The following is a 19,804-nucleotide window of genomic DNA, read 5'->3' on the forward strand; positions in this document are numbered from 1 at the left end:
CAAAAGTTCTACATATCGTTTTGAAGAATGCTAATTTTTGAGTCTAATGATTATGAAAAATACTGGACCACGAGTCACCCACAGTACAGCGAGGAATTGGGATCCACCTCTGCCCTGATGGGAAGGGCTGACAAGGATGGGGAAGTGGCTAACTCCTGTGTCATGCTGTGTGTAGCTGTACCTGTCCAAAGAGACCCCCCTGAGGATGCCTAGAAATGCCAGCTGTGGTGATGCACAGGTTGTCACCTGCTCTCTAGACTGAGACCCCCAAACCGTGTCACACGTGCAGCAACAGGGCTAGTCATTTCAATCCATGTCACTCCCAAGTGCTCAGAGAACACAAAACTGTTTCCAAGCAACATCAGTGTACAGGGATTGTTCCTTTGTACAATCTAAAGCAAAATAATTTTTTCCACGTGACTGCCTGAATACATTTTCTGCATAAGGTCTGTCCCCCAACATATTTAAATATGTCCATTTCCCATTAGTTTTAACCATCTCTCCATGGCATCAGCTGTAACCCTCCCTGGAGACAGCACTGCAGGGCCAGGTCTGATTATTCCCAAGGATGGAGGTTCTGCATCCTCCTAGGAATGCTCTCCGTGTTGCACCACTCTCATTGTGATCCCCTTGCCTCTTTTATATACTGTCAGAATTTCCCTTGCTAAATCTCACGTGCATGAACATGCTTTTGCTGTGGATCTTAAAGAAGAGTGTAACTGCGTAATGAAAATCTTACGAAAGATCCACTGAGATCTTTGGAGAAGCTGCTGGCCCTTCTCTCAGCTGAAGGACAGCTCAGCAACAGGCACTCACTGGATGGGTGTGAATGTGTTCAGGTAGTAAATAAAGAACACCCTCAGTTATTTGGTTAACACAAGTGGTCGGTTAACACAACTGACTTCCTCTACTGGGCTTCCCATGGGCAGTCAATTTTCAATATCCTGGTAGCTTGGTGGGCCAGAGGTGGGAACACAGATCCAGTTAGCCTGGAATTTAATGGTTTAGTGGCTTTCAACTGATTAATTTTAGACATTTTTCAGAAAACTAACATCATAAAACTGAAGTTGTAGCTGTTGGCTCTGGAAAGAGATATTTGGACCTGTAGCTTTTACGTGAATATGGCTGAAACTTCTTTGGATGAGTTTGATTTTAATTTAGCCATGAACTGTGAGGCTCTAACACACACAGGAATGTGATCACAACTCCAGTTCAAAATTTAGATTCCTCTACGAGCTTCAAGGTGGATCTTGAAGATGAAAAAACTGTGTTGAGCAATGTGAATCTACCTCTGATTATGAACATAAAACCAGATGAATTTTGACACATTTTCCAGGCTGTAGCAATGGCAGCCGTGCTTGCTGCTTTGTGATCTCCTGAGAAATGGAATTTTGTGTGCTGCATTAAGCAAACTCCACTCAAGTGTAAATGATGAGAGGGCTACAGAGACAGGCTTGATAGTCTCTCAGACAAGATATCTTTCTAGGAAAGAAAAAAGGCGTCTTAGAAAGCACTGAAAGCTGTCACAGGCATCACAGGTAGGGGGGGATGCTGGGGGATGTGCAAGGATAGAAATACTTCAGAAACTAAGGGGAAAATTTCTGATGCAAAAAGAGCTTTGAATTCTTGCAGAAGGACCAAAAAAAAAAAAAAAGATTTTTCTCCTCAGGAGACAGACTACGAGTGAAGGTGCAGCTCATAATCCAGGGGACATTCCCAAGCTGCATATAAAGAAGCTGGATGGGCTGGTCATGAAGGCAGCTGGCAGTGCCTTGGTTGGATTCACTGTGGCACAGGCTGAAGAACCAGGGTAACAAGCACTCCCATTTCCCTCGCACAATTAATCTTCAATTCAAAATGATACTTTGACTTTTACTTCACAGTTTTTCTTAAAGTTCTCTTATGAAAGGTTTATTCAGATGCTTTTTGAACATTCAAGTCAATGATGTTCACTTCAAAGACAATTAATTAGCCACTCTGAAGGTTAGAAGGAGTCAACATATTAAAACATGAGACAGACATAAGGACTTTGTGTTTTGGACAAGGGCAAGGGATAAGAACTCCTCTAAGAAAACAAGAACAGTGATGACTGACTTTTTAGAAGACAATTTCAGCAATTAAGGCCTTTGCACAGTGCTTGCCTCTGTACAGCTATACACTGAAATATCTACAGAAACCCTGAGAAGGGATTCATTCCGTTTTCCCCAACAGGTCCTTGGCACACACACACTCACAGCCCAGGTCCTCAGGTGTGCAGATACAGAAATGGAGTGCCACTGGTTCATTCTGCCTGTGACTCTTCGTTCAGCCCCCACATCTGCAGGTCTTGCAGTCTCAGAATGACAACTGTGATTTACAACATGAAATAGGCAGTGGCCTTGGCTTTCCAAGGTGCTAACATTGGACAACACATAAATGTGGATGAGGCACACGCATTATTTATTTAGCAGTGACCTCACTGGGCTTGAAACATTTAATATTTTCAAAATAGAAGACTTAATGAGAGATTTATGGACCTTATTTGCTGATGTTTCTAATATGGTCACCCATTTCTTTTCTAATTTTTCATTAATTTTTAATTCTTCCCATTGAGAACTGCAATTTTCATTAACAGGTAAAATCAGCAGACAACATATTTTTGGTGAAGTAAAATACAGTCCTAAGTCAAAGAACATGAAATATTTAATACACCACACTGGCTCAAATGAGATGCAACATCCCATTGACACCAATGCCTCGTCCCAGAGAACTGATCACTTCAGTGGTTTCAAGTCTGGTGATAGAGCAGAAGCTACAGACTGACTGTTCAAGGAAATGGGGAAAAAAGAAGTTTTTTACTCAGTTTTCTCTATCTTTGTACCAACTATAAGTCAGTCATCTCCTGTAGTAAAAATCTATGTTGCATGGATTGGGGCATATACCTCTATTATTTATTTAATGGTATAAATAATGATTTACCTTATTTAAATTAAGAAGACAACCAAAAATTGATTTCCTTTTTCTTAAATTTATTCTAGTTATTAGGGGGGGTTGAAAAAATTATTCCATATTTCCATGAATATTAATGAAATTGTGAACAAAACAAGCTACTTAATCTAGCAGAGGAGCTTTTAAGATGACTGAAAATTTCACAGCTATATAAAGAAGGAAAGCAAGAGCTTGCACTTGGACCATAAATCCTCAGTCCTCAGAGCAGCAGATGAACCAAATGAGTTATACAGAGTCCCACTCCATTTATGGGGATGCTTCTGATACAGATCTGATCATTCCCAAGGAAGAAATAAGGGACATTTCAAAACCACTCATACTTTATTTCTTATGAAATTAATGAGCTTATCCTTGAGAGGTTCTGAGCACCCTTATTTCTCCATAACCTCAGCAGAAACTCAGGACATGGGATCAATAGCAGACCTGCCTTTGGCATTTGCAGGAAAAAGCCCAAACATTTTAAAAATTACTTGAAACCCTGCATCAGAGAAGAGCACTTTGTACTGCCCACATGGGAGACAGTAAATACCCGTGAACAAGACCATCCCAGAGTTAACAGCTCCACCATCATTCCACACAGAACTATTAGAATCAAAGAATCGTTAAGGTTGGAAAAGACCTCCAAGATCATCAAGTCCAGCCTCTGATGTGGTGGCTATGGAGGTTCCTTACCTCTGTTTTAGTAAGGGGACACAGAAGGAAGGATGTGCGTTAGGCCAATAAGAGCTGTGTGTGCACTGGAACGGAATGGTGGGATGTCCATGGGCTTGGGGGTGTGATGCTACAGCACAACCTCACTGTTCCACTCTCTCCCCAGCCTCACTGGTGAGCCGACACGCCATCAGCCTCCTCCCTGTGCCTGGGGAGCTGACCTTCCCAACATGAGTGGTAACTCTGCCCTGCCAGCACATTCCCTCATGCACCAGCTGGAACTGATGCTATAGATTGATTTGTCTGATCCATGATGGAGCTGCTGACTGGAGCACCAAAAGTTATTGGCTTTTTAATGGAGTTCCTTGCCATGACCACTCATAAATTGTCCTGGCCTTCCTTCAGCCTGACCTTCCTTAGACACACAGACTCCTGGGTAACCAGGGCCATCACTAACCGTGACTCTGCTCACCCTTGTGAGCCGGGAAGCGCAAAAAGACCTACTGGATTTAAATAATTTTGGAACTGCTTCGAAGGCTGCAAGGTTAAGCCAAATTTACCAGTATCCTCAGTTCCAGTACTTAAAAATAAGTTCTCAGTATTTATTTTTAAAAATAAATAAATTATACTGAGGGAGCTGTTGCTAGAGTGACAGAAATGTGATGGTGTGTGAAATGCCTGAACTGAGGTGGTAAATGATAAGAGAACTGATACATGACTGACAGCATGTCTAAAAAGGGAAGGGCCTGATTACAGGCACCTGGGGAACCTCATCCTCTCTTCCTTTCCCTGCTCCTCATAGTGAGAAGTCTCCAACCCATAGAAGACTTATCAATATGGATGTCTAAGGTTCACGCCATACTCACCCTGGCAACAGCTTTCTCTGCACTAATCCAAAGTCTAAAATAGATCTAAAACAAGAACCTCACCCCTTTCTGAAGTGACAATCACAGAGCTGTGAAGCAGAGCCTGTGACACCTGGAAGAGGGAGTAAAACTCTTTTGCTCTGATTCGTTCACACTCAGAAAGACAGTATTTGGAAGACTCTCTCCATATCCAGGTTCAGAACCCCTGACGTTGTATGAGTGAGTGTTTCATCACGTATCTCTTGGTTAACACTTCTGATATTTAGAAAACAGCACTATCTATTCCCAAGACTTTAAAGACATTTATCAAAAGGCAAAGGATGTACAAACAGATCTGTGTTCTTTGTACATGTTTGTTCAATGCAAAAATATATACACAGATGTGGTTTTCCCAAAATGAAGAAAAAGTTAAATAAAATCCATCTGTACTTAAACAGTTCTGAGTTTTGTTTTGAAAGGCATCAGTGTAAAACAGAATGACCTGCTAATATTAGCACTCACCTGTATAAGTCATGTACAGCAAAGAGAGACATACCTTGTGGTGGCCGGCGATGGTGGCAACGTGCAGGGCCGTGAGCGCTCCGTACCCGACCTGCTGGATGTCAGCCCCGCCGTGCAGCAGCGCTGTGAGCAGCTCCACGTTGTCCTAAACACCACAGATTTAACTCACATCATTTCTGGGACACAGCTCTCACAGCTGAATTGAGCAGGACCAACCTCGGCTTCCCTGGCTGTGACACTGCTGGCCGTGATGGCCAGGGGGCCAGGGGCTCAGGGAGCATGGAGAGGGGGAGAAGGTTTGTCCCACCACCAGACGTCTCTCCTGCTATACTAAAACCCGTATCTTAAAAATGCCTTAATCCTGATTTTACGGTGGCACTGGACAACTCCTCTATCCCGAGTTGCATGATTGAATCAGTAATTCCAAAGCAGCTTCCCACCCCATGAATGACATTGCAAAAGCACATGCTAATTCCTGTGCACGGGCTCTTTATAGGGCATTTTCCTATGCATCATAAATGTGAAATTCATATTTTCACCAGAAGTAACAACTACTGAGCTCAGACAGTTCAGACAAATCAGCTGCTCAGTTCTGATTTCCTGTCATCAATTTCATTCAAAATAATTAACCTTATAAGCTGCCAAGTGCAGAGCTGTAAATCCATTTCTTGTCAGCCTGGATGGGCGCAGCCCTTTCAGCATCAGAGTTCTGATATGCGATTTGTTGCCTTTAGAGAGAAAAGTGGAAAACAAAGTCAGTTACAGGAAAGAAAGTGTAGATGAGGTAAGAAGCTCCTGTGTGAGTTTGAAAGCAGAGAATTGAGTAGTGTGACTTTTGACCTGAGGCAAGTAATAAAATATATCCAGTGAATCCTTGAAATGAGGTTGATGGAAACATTTCCCTGTTGTCCAGGACAGCTGTGGGTCTGGCCATGTAGTGGCTGCTTGTTCACACTTTAACAAGGATTTGGTAAGGGTAGTTGAACTTCTAGAGAAACAGCTCCTCCTCTAATGTCTAGACTACGCTTCAAAAAGCTCCATGGACCAGGAGGTGCTTCCAGAATCTCTAGTTCCTCAGACACTGAGCTCCTTTGCCCTCTCAGAATCAGAACACTGCTGTCCCTACACACCATCCTTACAGGGACAGTCATTTTGGGTCAGCATGGCAAGTAGCTTTGTTCTGACCTTTTGGATGCACAGTGATCATTTCAATAAATGCATCTGCCTTCTGAATCCTTGAGATAGTAACCAAAGACAATGTTGGACCTAGTAGCTCCTCGCCCTCCTCCAAGTGCTCATACAACTAATTAATAGTGTGTGTTTTCCTAAACTTCCTCTCAGCAACCCCACCAACTGATATCATCCTTGGATAGGATCTTGTACTCTAAAATGATGAATAAAGATCCACTCAGTTTTCAGTGGTGCAAGATCAGGTTTATCCTCATGGTAAAATTTAACTAAGACTGAGCAAATCATTATACATGTCGTTAGTCAGTACTTTGCAGCACTGAAACCTCAGGGTTAAATTCTCTTTGCCTCTCTCACACAATTTCTGCTAAAAATGGTATAACAGGAGTAAAATATGTGCATGAACTAATGACTCGCTGTGGATAACAGAGCAGCTGTGTGGATCCAACTGGAAAATCCCACCATTAGTGTGTTTTTATGAACATCCCAGAAGAAATCTTGCCCTCTTTTCTTGTGCACTCTGATCTTTTATCTGCCAAAACCCTATAAGCTGATATTTGTCACTAAAGCATTTGAGTTATTCTTCTTTTAATCTTTGTGAAATAAAATACAGGTATTTTCATTACACTAGAAAAATTGGTGGTGTAAGTATGGCATAGTGTTGCTACAACAAGGTCCCTGTCCTGGAGTTTGTGCCATGCACAGAAGCCAGAAAGGTGGAGCCATGCTCTGTGATGGGTGTGGATTAACAAATGCATTTAGAAGCAGTTTTGACTGAGGTGAACACCTGTAGTAAAACATGCTGCATTGTCAACCAGAACTTTCCTTAGACTGAAGAATCAGCTGTAACAGGGCTCAGTGTAACTCAATTCAACCCCCTGGCAATGCAGCTCAGAGTGATGCTGAAAGATGCTCCTCCAGCTGAGAAATTCTCATAAAATACAGTCCTCCTGACAGCTATCAGCCATAAAAAATCAGTAATCATCCAAATAAAGTATTTAACCATCCTGTTTCAGATACCTACCCCCACATCCACAGCACAGGTGGAGCAGCGAGAGCCCATTCTCAGTGCGGTAATTTAAATTGACTTTGCAGAAGGCTTCATCAGAGCTGAAAAAGGGATTTTACAGATGATTACTGCTCTCATCCTTCACCACAGCTTCTTGCATTTAAGAAACATTTAAAAGATAAATCTCAAAATAATTTTTTTGAGACACAAGCCTGAATTTATACCCAGTTTACAGTTGTTTCAGTTTGTTTTCTTAATGATATTCAATTTTAATCATTAGAGTTCTTATAAACTGGTAACATTTTCATGTTTTTGTGGGAAAATATGGCAAGGAAAGTTTTATATATTCAAAGCTGCAATTAAAAGGCCTGTATTGAAAATAAGAACTAGCTCGAATGACTGTGATGAGGGCTCAGCTTTATCCAGGTCTCCTAAATCCTTCCTTTAGACTTCATTACTTCATTGTGTTTTAAGGAAAAGAAATTCTGATAGTTTATTATTAGAGTGGCCTTAGTGAACCATTGCACGAACAGCTGTGAGACACAGGCACAGAGTAGGGACACCTTTTACCCAACAAGTGCCAGCGCCACGCTACTGATATGTTGACTCTACACTATTTGAACTGTTGTTTTATTTCTGTGGCACTGGACAATTCCCTCTGACCTGCACGTGCATCCCCTGAGTACAAACGGGAAACTGACAACTTGTTCTTCTGCCAGAGTTTGTCACTTCTATAAGGTTTGCCTTCAGATCAGGGACTTTACAAGCTACTTGTTTCATTTCTATCAGGGAAATGACCTTCCTTGACTCATCTCCCAAGTACCATCCAGTTTCTCAGTCCTGAATTTTTTAAATATAAGGATTAATGAGAAGTTTTCCAAAATCAACCACTGCTGCTGTAGAAGAGTTTTTCCTATAGACAAGAGGCCATATTTGGATTTTAGATACTCAGAAGACCAGAATGAACTCATTCCCCATGGGTGAGGGCAGCTTTTGGAAATGAAATCACTGACTGATTCCTCAAACCTGACTTAAAAAGAAAAGCCTTTCCACTGCAATGTCATCAGGATCATTAATTCTCACTCCTTTGGTGAGAGGAGTAGGGTTCTGTAGCTAAGGAGAAGAGTTTGGCTGACACTGAGACTTACCTGGGCCCGACTGAGCTGAGCTACCAGAGCTCTCCTAACCTTGAAAAGAGTTTTTAATTTATTCTTATGCCTAATTCAGGTATTTAGCATTTCTACCATATACTCCCTTGTCTTGCTTATCTAGAATAAAGAGTACTCTGGTTCCAATTTTTTAAAATGATCACTTTTACTACTAAACAGGGTTCAAATGAGGCAACTATTTAACTGGAGCATAGCCAAAGTGGTCAGCACACTGCAGAGAAAGCCCAGTGCTTCAAACTGTGATAGCTGTGGCAGCTGAAACTGAGCACGAGGAATAATTTATATTGCTAAGTTGGCTTTTTTGAGCTTACGATTTATTTCTGATTAGAATCCCCTGTTTTCTCTAATGGTTTTGATGTCTGAAATGATTTGTCTGATCATTTTCTCAACTTATTCCCAGTCTGTGAGCTGGATGTTTGTTGCACTCGAGCTTTGCAGATAATGAACACACCAGCATGTTACTTGGTTGGGTGAACCTGTTGGGTTGTGAGTATGTGCTACCCTGAGAAAAACATTCCAATTCTGAATTTGAATCCACTGGTTTTGTATTTGTTTACAGAGTGAAACTTCAGCAATATTCCTGGCTGCAGAAACACATTAGCAAAACTGAAAAGTGCACAGCAAAATCAGACATCCCACTAAAGCTAACTAATTTACAAAAGCATACAGGTGTTTGTTGTAAAACACTGGCATTAACAGTCAGTAGTCACTAATTTTGGTACTCTGCTGTGGGGCTCTGCCCAGCATTGTGATGATGTATTGCCAAAAATAGAAATAAGGAGCATGCGTTCCATACATGAGAAACTCCGTCCATAAAAAACACCTGAAACCAAAAATACTGTTTGATAGCAAATACTTATTTGAAAGAAATTAATAAACAGGTTCCCAGAATATTTTACCTAAAAACATGCTTCAACTCTGCCAACTCCTTTTCCTTGATTTGCAGGTCGTCCTCCAACCGCTCTGTGACTGTGACATAGGATTCACTGACTTTCTTCTTCCATTCATCTACAACAAAAACTCCGGATTGACAAAACACTTCAAAACACACAAAACCCAGAAACTCATATCATAACGTTCCAGTAACCAAACCACTTGATTTTTAAGCATCCAGCTGCACAGTTTCATATATATTTCTATTAAATTTAAAATATTACAGCTATTAAACTGTTCCTGCTGAGCCAATGCAGACACATACACACGGATTTCAGAGACAGCTCATATGTATGAATCCTTACAAGAAATATTTTAATATTAAATAACATTTAAGAGAAAACTTAAAGCTCAGGTTGCATTTGTTAGCTTTTATTTCCTAAATAGACACACAGCAGAAAATGATTGGAAATGTAAAGGTTTTCTTAATGAAGCATGAGTTAAATCAACATAATAATCTAAGTTAATATGATCTTATATAATTCCTCAAAGAAATTTAGTTTAGTAGCTTTTTTCCTTCTTTCACAGTCTGTATCTGAGTTAAGTCAAGAACAATACCTGAGCCTTGAACTCAAGAGTAAAGCAGCAATGAGTTATCTCCTGAAATACTATTTGCTCCTTGCCGAGGGATGGGTGGCACATTGCCTGTAAAAAAGTGACATTAGTTACCCGTGCAAGTTTGGGTTGGTCTAGATTTATAATTTCCCATTTGTCCAATATATCTTCTTTGTTTCAGCAAAGTTCTTGCAGTAATATGATTCCTTGTTCAGGAGCAGTGACAGTCCTGCTGAAAAATACTTGTGATAGTCTCTGGCTAAAAATAAACCCTATGCCAAGAGGAATGTCATGCAACAATGGCACAGAGCGATACAGCCCATGCTGTCCACTGGGTTAAAATAATAGAAACACCTACTCAGCTTGCTTAAAAATCTCTTGTCTATTCCCACACAAACACCTGCCTTCATTTGTTGAATGGATGAAATTAACAGTTAAAACTGGTGGGAAGTGGTAATTTGGCAGCTTGTAACTCATTTTGTGGAGAAAAGGGAATTTAAGCAGCTAATCCCAGGTGTGCTGTGAGGGTACCCAAGGAGTGCTGGGGGTCAGAGAGGCCATGGATGATCTCAGCTCACAATGTATCCTGACACAAGGGGTGGCATTGGAGTATCTGGGTATGGCCTTTAGGAATGCAATATATAAGACAAAGTGAAATGTAAATATACACACCGATATTTATATATTTTAATATATATTTATATATATACAATTAAAGTGTTTTGATTGACTTTGGCAGCTGTTCTGTGTGTGAGTTGTCAGTTTTCTCTGTACAATTTCAGGCATGCAGGTATGTTAATAGAACACACATCTATAAAACCTCCTGTGTGCTGCATCCCACTGTAACAATCTCAACAGCTCCTGGCACTACCAGCTCATCCCTTTACTCACACAAATTTGCACATGAATCCAAAGATCTATTTCAGAAGAGTCTGAACTGCTGTGACAATGTGCTCTGTGACATTTGACCAAATATTTGCAGAAAGGCACCAGCCTGGCAACTGACCCCCACATACAGTTGCCAAACAACTGGGAGAGTTGGGGATATGCTCCCAGGCTCTCAGGGTGTCCCCTTTCCCACGGTGTCCCCTCTGCCATGAGATCCCCTCTTCCCTGGGACCCCTCTCCTGAAGGACTTTCTTCCCATCCAGACCAAGCCAGCTGTGACAGGAACAGGACAGACCCCAGAGCCCCAGAAATGCCCTGTTCATTCTGCACAGAAAATGCAGTTTAACACAACAATTTTATAAAGTGTGAAATTTCCACGAAGAAACAGATGAAATGATTTTTTTTTTACAAGAAGTAAATACCTTGCATAGCACTTGTATTCTTATACCATTTCATTTATGAAAATATACCAAAAAGCAGTCATCAGTTTCCATATCATGTTTTTACTCACTCTTTGCAAACCTTTGTGCAGGTGAAGATTCATTTGTGGGGACGCTCGGGGAAGGACCCTGGGAAGGGCGGCTCCGGACCTGATCCCGTCAGTTGGCCCTGCCAACACAGCAGCTTTGCTCACGCTGGCAGCAGGTGAATTCCTGGAGCATTCACATCCTCGGCTGTGTGAAGCAGCTGCAGAATAATTGAAACTGGGCGGGGGGGAAACAAAAAAGAATAGTAATTGCAGAGCCTGTTTGCAAACAGAGAAGATTGAGAAACTGTGCTGTTTATGAGGGCAGTTTGAATAAACATCTCCACAAGAAGCACTAAAACATCATGAGCAATGTTTGTAAGCAAGTAAATTCTTCAGATGTGATGTTTACAGAATACTGAGCTGTACAAATTTCTTTGATTAATTTTTATAAGTTTTTTTGCAGCTTCATGTTTGGAATGTGTAGCTGTCATGGCCAATCTTACAGCAGAAATGTGTACATAATTCTTTTCCTGTTTCTGGTTTTAAATGTCCTTCCCAGGGAGGTTTTACAGAACAAGTCTTTTGAAATTATCTTTATTTCAAATCAGTTAGAACATATCCACAATTAGAACATTTCCATACCTATCCTTTATTTGGAGAGGCTCTACATTGCTCCTATAAATTTCAATGCCATACAGGTGACATTCAGATACATCACAGGAAATGAAAAGGGCACTAAAAGAAAATACGTATTTATAATTCATATTTCCATTATGAAGGAACACTGTAGCCCTTGTAAGGGAGCAGGTGTTTGCAGTGGCTCCTCCACGGCAGCAGATGAACAGAGTGTACAGCATAACAGCTCTGCTATTTTTGCTCTCACAACACCACAGAGGCCTTTGCACGGGGACTCATGTTCCACATGTGCAGAGAGCAGAAAATGAAGCTCTTGCATTTGAGACAATAGGAATGAGAAGAGGCTGGAAGCACTGAACTCCAGCACAAACACCCTGACAAGGCATGAACATTGTCTGCAGATCCAGCTGATCCTTGGAGCTTACTTCCTTTCGTCAGCTCCCCAAATCCTTCTGGCACAGATTCCTCTCAGCTGTTCATTTTTATTTCTGCTGCCTTCCCTTATGCTCTTTTTTAAGTGCCCAGTTTCTCAGATTTCAGTTTCCTGCCCCAAAGGTCACTGAAACAACCCTTCAGATTTCAGACAGCAGGGCCAAACCTCTGCTCACCATGGCGCATGCTCAAAGCATTCAGGGAAATTACTGCAACATTGTTCATTATGAGCCCTATTATTGCACTACACAGAAAATCTAATTAAATAAAGCAAGCTGACATGAATAAAATCATTAACCACTCATCTTGCTTTGTTTGAGACTGTAGAAGGCTGAGTTGAATTTTGGGATAGATGGAGCCAGGCAATGATCTAGAGGATTATAACAACACTGCATCCATCTGGGAAACTCATTGAGGCTTAATCAAAATCAAGCTCCAGGTTTCAGTAGATGAATCCTGTCCTCAGAAGGTCCTGCCTACCTAGCACTGTCAGCGCTGCATCCTTCATTACTCAGACTGGAAGAAAATCATGGGCCAGGATGCCATGATGGTCTTGTTTCCAGAACCCAGTAGTGGAAAACAGCAAGCAAAAATTACTATGATCTTGCTGTCAAGGTTTACTGGGTGGCCTTGCACAAGTCTCTCAGTTTCCTTGGGACATGTTTATCCCAGCTGGTTGCATGAGAAAATTGTTGTCATCTACATTAACAGCAGACTGTGGAATACAAACATTACCTGGAGTTGTAAATACAATATGGATAAAATACATATATGGATTTAGTACACCAGACACAGATTATTATTGTCAGGAAGGGTCTGGTCTGCAAGCTTTTTGATTTTAATAAGAGTTTGATCACACTATAACACAGTCCTTGCTGTAAGTACTGCAATTTGTTATATGTAAAAACGTACACACTTCATAGAGAGCTACAAAGAATTGCAGGATCACAGAATCGTTTGGGCTGGAAAAGCCCTCTGAGACCATAGAGTCCAACCATTCCCCCAGCACTACCAAGGCCATCACTAACCCATGTCCCCAAGTGTCACATCCAAATGGCTTTTAAATCCCTCCAGGAATGGGGACATACAGGAAAGAGTTCCATTAAGCAGGGGATTCATTCAGGCTCTTGGATTTTGGAATGAGGCTGATATAGGAAACTCAACAGAACCAGTTGCTCTCCGTAGCATTTCCTCCAAACAGTTCCATAAATTTTCTAATATCCAACTCCACAATGATCATTTTATTGAGAATAAGACCACCAAGGATGACAGATGCATTAGAAATGTAATGGGCAAATATATGCTACCTGTGGCTCAGCAGAAATTAGTGGAAGCTGATACATGTAAAAGTGTTTATTGTCAAGTGTGGAGTCCAAGAATGTGTGTGAACACGTACAGACAGAGCCCTGTGTGAGACAAAAACACCTGGAAAAATAATTATTATAGCTCTGTATAAATAAAATATAATCTGTAATGATTTTCATAATGTTTTACGTTACACTTAATTGCAATTTAAAAATGAAAAATGGTACAAATCCAGATATTTCAATGCCTGTGGAGTAAATCCATTAAGCCTGCTGACATTATCCAGGTCTAATATTGATCAAAATGCATAAAGACTTAAAGCAGTGCAACATTTCTTACCTGGTAAATTTTTAAAACCTTTGCCTCGAGATCTGAATGTTTCATTTCCCAGTAGGTGATTCCCGATACCCTGCTCTGAGCTGTTCTTGGGGCTGGACATCACTTGCTTCACAGCTTTGCACAAAAAGCTCAGCTCACCAGGAGAGGAGACCTGAAACGCCCCAAGTGGTGCCTCTCCCCTGCGCCCTCAGTGGGCTGGCAGAGCCTGGGACACCCACTGGCCCTGGGGCCAGCTGTACTAGTCCACAGCTACCACCAGGATAAGACTCCTGTGATTTTTTTTATCTTGGAATGCACACTGCTCCCTAAACCACAGCAGCTGCTGCTGGCCCAGCCTAACTCAACCTTTTCCAAAAGCTGTTCAGTCACTGTGCTTTTCCTCATTTGCTTTTCCCAATGCTTATGCACCAGAAGCAAATCCATTTCCTATTTATATCCAGATTGCTTTCGCTAATGAAATCAATGCGCGGTGCTTAGGGAATTCAGAACAAATGCAGCTGTAACAGTTAAAGTGGATAATCACGTTAAAAGGATGCATTTTGCTGTTACTAAAAACCCAGAGAGCTCTCCTGGCAGCACGGCACAACCCTCAGGGAAGCCTGTGCAGAGCAAAGTTTGTTCTCCAACTCAAGGTGCAATGTCTGTGTCAAACATTTGTTTCTCCTAAAATGTTTTGTGTAACAACAGATGAATAGATCATGCAAACAGATGACATGCAAACCACAGTTCCATGCTCTATGACTATTTTTACTTTGTGACTTTATGCATTTATCTTAGACCCGAGTGTTCCCAAGCCTATTGCTGTTTCCATTGTTTCCCTATTTCATAATGACTTTTAGAACCTCTGTTTGCTCAGAAATTCTTCTTATTTCTTTGAAGTCAACCCCAGCAGTTCCCAACCTCTACATCTAGCTCATTTGCCCATCTAGCTTCTTGCCCAGAAGAAATCCTCAGGAAAAATACTGTGTCTCTTGGGAGGTTTCTTTATCAAGATGGAAGAAACCTGGTGCAGGTTAAAGCAGGGTGGGTAATGCTCAGGAGATGTTAACACTGCTGCCTTGTAGATGGCATAAAAAAGGTGCCATTTGGGAATTCAGTCAGCAGGGACATAAACGCTGTCATCATGAAACATTAAATAAAATATGAAGATCCACACATAAATGCAAGAGAAAAAGATGCATCGTGTTTGCAGTCAAATAACACTTATACTGCACAAAATATTTTTAGAAATAGCAGATTTATCTGTTTGGAGCTGGATCTCGAGCACCTAAACTAGAAACAAAAGGACTTTATTAATATCTTTATTAGCAGAGAGTGGAGAAGGGGAAGAAGGAATGGACACTGTGTGTTTCTCTGAGGACACAATGCTCACAAATGTGAACCTGTCCCATGTCTGCTGCAGCGCCCTGCAGGAGGGTCAACCCTCACTCCAAGGCCTCTCATGGTTCAGTTTAGAGAAATATAAAATGCAGGTTTTCATGTGGCACACATCAGTCAATCTGTGGTAACAAAAAGCTGGCAGCTGTCTAACCCCACTGCCAGCATCCAAACAACTACCAGTAAAAAAAATAAATCAGTATGTCTTGATGACAGGTGCTGACCCAGTAATATGAGTCAGTAGAGAGAGAATGATCTCTCATGCCAATCTTTTTCCTCTGATGAAAAACAGGAAAAGATAGGAAAAATTACAAAATAAAAGAGAAAAAAATATTAATACTTAAGACAAGATGTCTTGAATTAAAAGCATTTTTAATAATTTTTACCTCTACCTAATTGAAATTGTATTGCAAAAAGGCAGCACAAAAAGAGAGACACATAAGTTATTGTTGTATTATTCCATTTTGCTGGAGCTAATGTTCTACCCTTTAAAAGCTTTTAAAGCAGCTTTCAGTCAAATTTCTAATTAATTTGTTCTGTATCATATTCTTACTGACAAAAACTACAAGACATAATAACATGTACTCCATGAAAGTCACCAATTAGTGCTTTCAGATCTGAAATATTTCACTACTTTCATCAAAAGAAGTTTATCTGCATTTGCTGCATTATTAATTTTATGCTACAACAACACCGTTAATGTAATTTCTTTATTATTACTTCAGTGAGATCAGAGAAAAGATCTGTGTACTTTTTCCTCAGGATTCTTATAAGCTGTGAAGTAATCAATCACCCACAAATGAAAACAGATTTGTTCAAGTACAGTTCATTCTACAATCAGACTTTTCTTTTTGTCTTTGTAGACAGACTTCATCATAAATTTGCTTCCTAAACTTCAGCATGCCTTCTACATCTTTGTAGGCGAGCATTTCTTCAATAGACAAGAGCCGAAAGCCACTCAGTTTAAAAGGTGACATGTGCTGCACAGAATTCAACATCTTCAGCGACATCCTAACAGATTCACTTAGAGTAGAACAAACAGGGAAAATCCTTGCAGTCCACAGCCCCAAACGTGTGTTCCCGCTGGAGAAGAGCTGGTCCGAAGCCTCTACGCTCCAGAGGTCCAGGCATTTTGCTAAGCTGGCTCCAAAAAACTGGAGCGAGCGAATATCCGACAGCAATTTCACAGTCTTCTTCAAGTCGTCTCCTACACCGAACACCATGGTGACATACTCGACTAGATCATTAATTTTCACAGTTACTGAACTCAGGAAGCAGTGTGAGGGTATGTCTACACTGAAACTTATGTAGGACCCACTAACAATGCTGCTCTTCCCTACTGAGACCTCAGGCCCAATTCTGGAGTATTCAATGACAGACCCAGGCCCTATCACACATCTGGGCTCAAGGACGCTCTGGATGACGCTTGACTGATCTGAGGTCTTGGCTGTGTCAGGAAAGATGCTAAAAGCCACAGGCAGCAAGTCAAGCTCAAATCTCAGTTTGCTCTCAGCAGTAAAATGAAACAAATACTCCTGAGTAGTTCCAATGTGGTAGAACTGGGAGTTGTTGAGGACTATGACATTGAGGGCAGTTCCTCGCAGGAGGGAGTATAACCGCTGCCGCACTTCCACCAACCCCAAGTCCTCCCTGGTGACATTACTCATGTTTTTGATATAATCTGAAGTGGCTCCGGGTCCCAGGGCCTGGAGGAAGTCACCATATGCATCTATTTCATAGCAAAGTGTGCCCATCTGCTTATAGAACATCAGTAGCTGCTTTGCAGTGAGGTGATCCATGTAGAATATGCTGTCTGTGTACACACACTCCGAGGCCATTCCTGAGTCACCGTGGTTCCCAGAGGAGCAATGCCCCCTCACGCACACTGCACCACTCTGCCGCATCATCCCCATGTCAGGCTTGTGCAGGAAACGATGGCAAGATGCATATTCCAGTCCTCCTTTTCCTGAAAAACTGGACGGATCTAAGACAAACACCCCATGAGTGGTCCCGACTGCCAAATCTGAGGGGTGAGCCAATGCGGTAAACCCAGGTTTATCCAACGTGATAGTTTCTGTCACTTCAGTGCTGTACAGCTCTATGTCATCCGAACACGTGACGAGGATTCCTGGTTTCATGTGACGGGGGAAGTCGATGTACATGGCCAGCTTCAGCTCCAGCATCTGGTAAACGGGATCGCCAAAAGGCAGGGCCGTGAAGATCTTCCCCAGGGCGCTTGCACTTGGCAAACGCTGGCTGTAACCACCTGGAAGAGAAAGAGAATTTTAGTTACACAAAGACACTGTATGCAAGTAAGCAAAAAACTAAACCTATACAGCTATTTCACAGGTACACATAGGCACTAAAAACCCCTCCGCTTGGTCACATACCAAGTATTCCTTAAAGAATGACAGATGTGAAGAAATCAATCATTCTTCAAACATTTCCCAAAGCAGATTTGACCTTACGGCCAAAACCCAGCCTGCCTTGAATAGCTCATATTAAAATTGTGGTTGATTTTGTTATCTTTAGTTTGTTTCAGAGCTGCCTGTTGCTGAAGTGTTGAAAGCAAATTACGCCCACTTTTTGGTTGGAAAAGAGGAGGACCCCAACACTTCTGATGGGAATTTTAGTCCAGATGAGTCAAACAAGCAGAGGTTTGGTCAGGAAACTTATCACCTGGTTTCTTTCTCCTCTACAGAACTGATGTTCTTCCACTTCTGGAAGTGTCCTCACTAACTGGATAAGAAGGCAAGTACTCAGCCTGCCCAAAGGTATAAGGAGCCTGAGGTCCCCCCCACCCTGAGAGGGCCATATTCCTTAAACGGGTATTTCAAGGCAGGAACTTAAATCACACTCTGAAATACATGTCTTTCTCACTGTTTGATTGAATGACTTGAGTGCTGAGAAAAAATGCTGAAGTGACAGTAACATCTCCTAAGCACCAACCTAATTTCAAATGATCACACACATTGGGGTGACTTTTCTGAGGGAACTATATTTCAGAACTCTGACTCCTCTGTCATCATATCACTTTAAGGAAGGGAAAAAAAAGGGTACAATTTTAGAGTAAGAAATGTAAAACTGAATTTACCAGAATGTATTAGCAGCACAGTGAAGGAAGCCCACTGATCACCATACAGATCTTCCAAGTACTGAAGAACATGAAGAGTTGATCCACCATTTCCTAAAGAAGAAGTATTTTAGTATCTGTGAGAAGAGCTTCAATAACACCTGCTCTGACAGGTGAGGTGCACTGGTGTCCAACTGAAAAAACCTCCCACACCACCACTGATGGGACAGTCTTTCTACCCTATTGTGGTTGTTAAGATCATGCACAGAAGCTGATGGACAGTTCCTCTGGAAGCCTGTGCTCTCCCAGGGCAGAGCACCCTGAGCAGACAGCTCTTGGGAAAACTCTGTTTTTCTCTCCCAGTCACCTCTGCACAGGCCAAACATTTGAAACATTTAAGCAATTGAACAGGCCATAACCCAGCCATAAAAAACAGCTCCTGTAGGAAACAGGTCACACAAAAGCTCATTAGTGGCTACAAGGCGGTGTTCAGAAGTACTTCTGACATTTACAGTAAGGAAATAAGGAAGGTTTGTGATACAAGGAAATGGTTTGGGATATTTTTTACGCTCTTACAACTTAAAGCTGCCAGATTTCTGAGAATTAATCTCTGCCTATTACTCTACACTGCAAATAATACTGATATTAGTTATTTTGTACATCAAAGGGAACAGGAATTAAGAATCACAGGATGGTATTATGGGCAGTCAGGCTAGTTTCTTCTAGAGTTTTGCTGCCCACTGGGTAATATATTAAAATATAATCAAACTGTTTAAGCAATCAGATTAACTATGAATTTCTAAAACACACGAGCCAGTGCTATTCTATATTCATTGGACACACTTTGAGGAGCTGTACAGTATCACCAACACGCCCATTCACAAGCACCACGATGGAGCCCCAGGCTGGCTCCTGCCACGGACCCTTCCGCCCGTTACGGCCGCACCGAACCCTACCCGGACCCCCCCGAGCTCTTCCCGGGCCCCCCGAGCTCTTCCCGGGCCCGATCCCCTGCCCTGCCCGCCCCCCCCCCGTGAGGCGGAGCCGCAGGGAGATGAGGAGCGGTGCGGCCGGCGCTCGCAGTCCTCGCCCCCGCGGCCCCGGCCCTGGGCCAGCCGCACGCACCGATCCTGGGCCCCGGCGGGTCGGGGCACACGTGGTACCGGACGCCCCTCGGCAGCTCCCCCCGGCGCAGCTTCTCCGCCAGCTGCTCCCGGAACGCGCCCGCCTGCGCCGCGTCCGCCGCCGTCAGCACCACCACGTCCCAGAGCTCGCCGGGCCGGGCGGCCGCGCCTGCGGGAGCGGCCCCGCTCAGACAGCGCCGGGGCACGGCCGCGCCCCGGCCCCGAGCGCTCAGCAGCCCCGCGGGCCGGACCCGCCGCCCCCCGCCCGCCCATCCCACCTCGCAGCGCCGCGAACCGCGCC

The 19,804-nt window shown here is 42.5% G+C and overlaps 1 protein-coding gene across 1 annotated transcript in view; it reads right to left on the reverse strand.

The window, feature by feature from the left end:
- Window positions 1–19,803, reverse strand: part of LOC113950977 (serine/threonine-protein kinase TNNI3K) — a gene marked incomplete at its 5' end in the record, with an annotated part of 43,298 nt that extends 23,495 nt beyond the window's left edge. Inside the window, 7 exons of the mRNA XM_027651433.1 lie at window positions 5,041–5,151; window positions 5,637–5,734; window positions 7,219–7,304; window positions 9,272–9,380; window positions 18,401–18,493; window positions 19,505–19,672; window positions 19,782–19,803. Of these exons, the coding sequence (XP_027507234.1) occupies window positions 5,041–5,151; window positions 5,637–5,734; window positions 7,219–7,304; window positions 9,272–9,380; window positions 18,401–18,493; window positions 19,505–19,672; window positions 19,782–19,803 (687 nt within the window). The remainder of the gene's footprint in view (window positions 1–5,040; window positions 5,152–5,636; window positions 5,735–7,218; window positions 7,305–9,271; window positions 9,381–18,400; window positions 18,494–19,504; window positions 19,673–19,781) is intronic.
- Between the last annotated feature and the right edge of the window lies 1 nt (window position 19,804).

Source organism: Corapipo altera, unplaced genomic scaffold (genome assembly GCF_003945725.1).
Source record: "Corapipo altera isolate COAL_440 unplaced genomic scaffold, ASM394572v1 57, whole genome shotgun sequence".
Lineage (NCBI taxonomy): Eukaryota > Metazoa > Chordata > Aves > Passeriformes > Pipridae > Corapipo > Corapipo altera.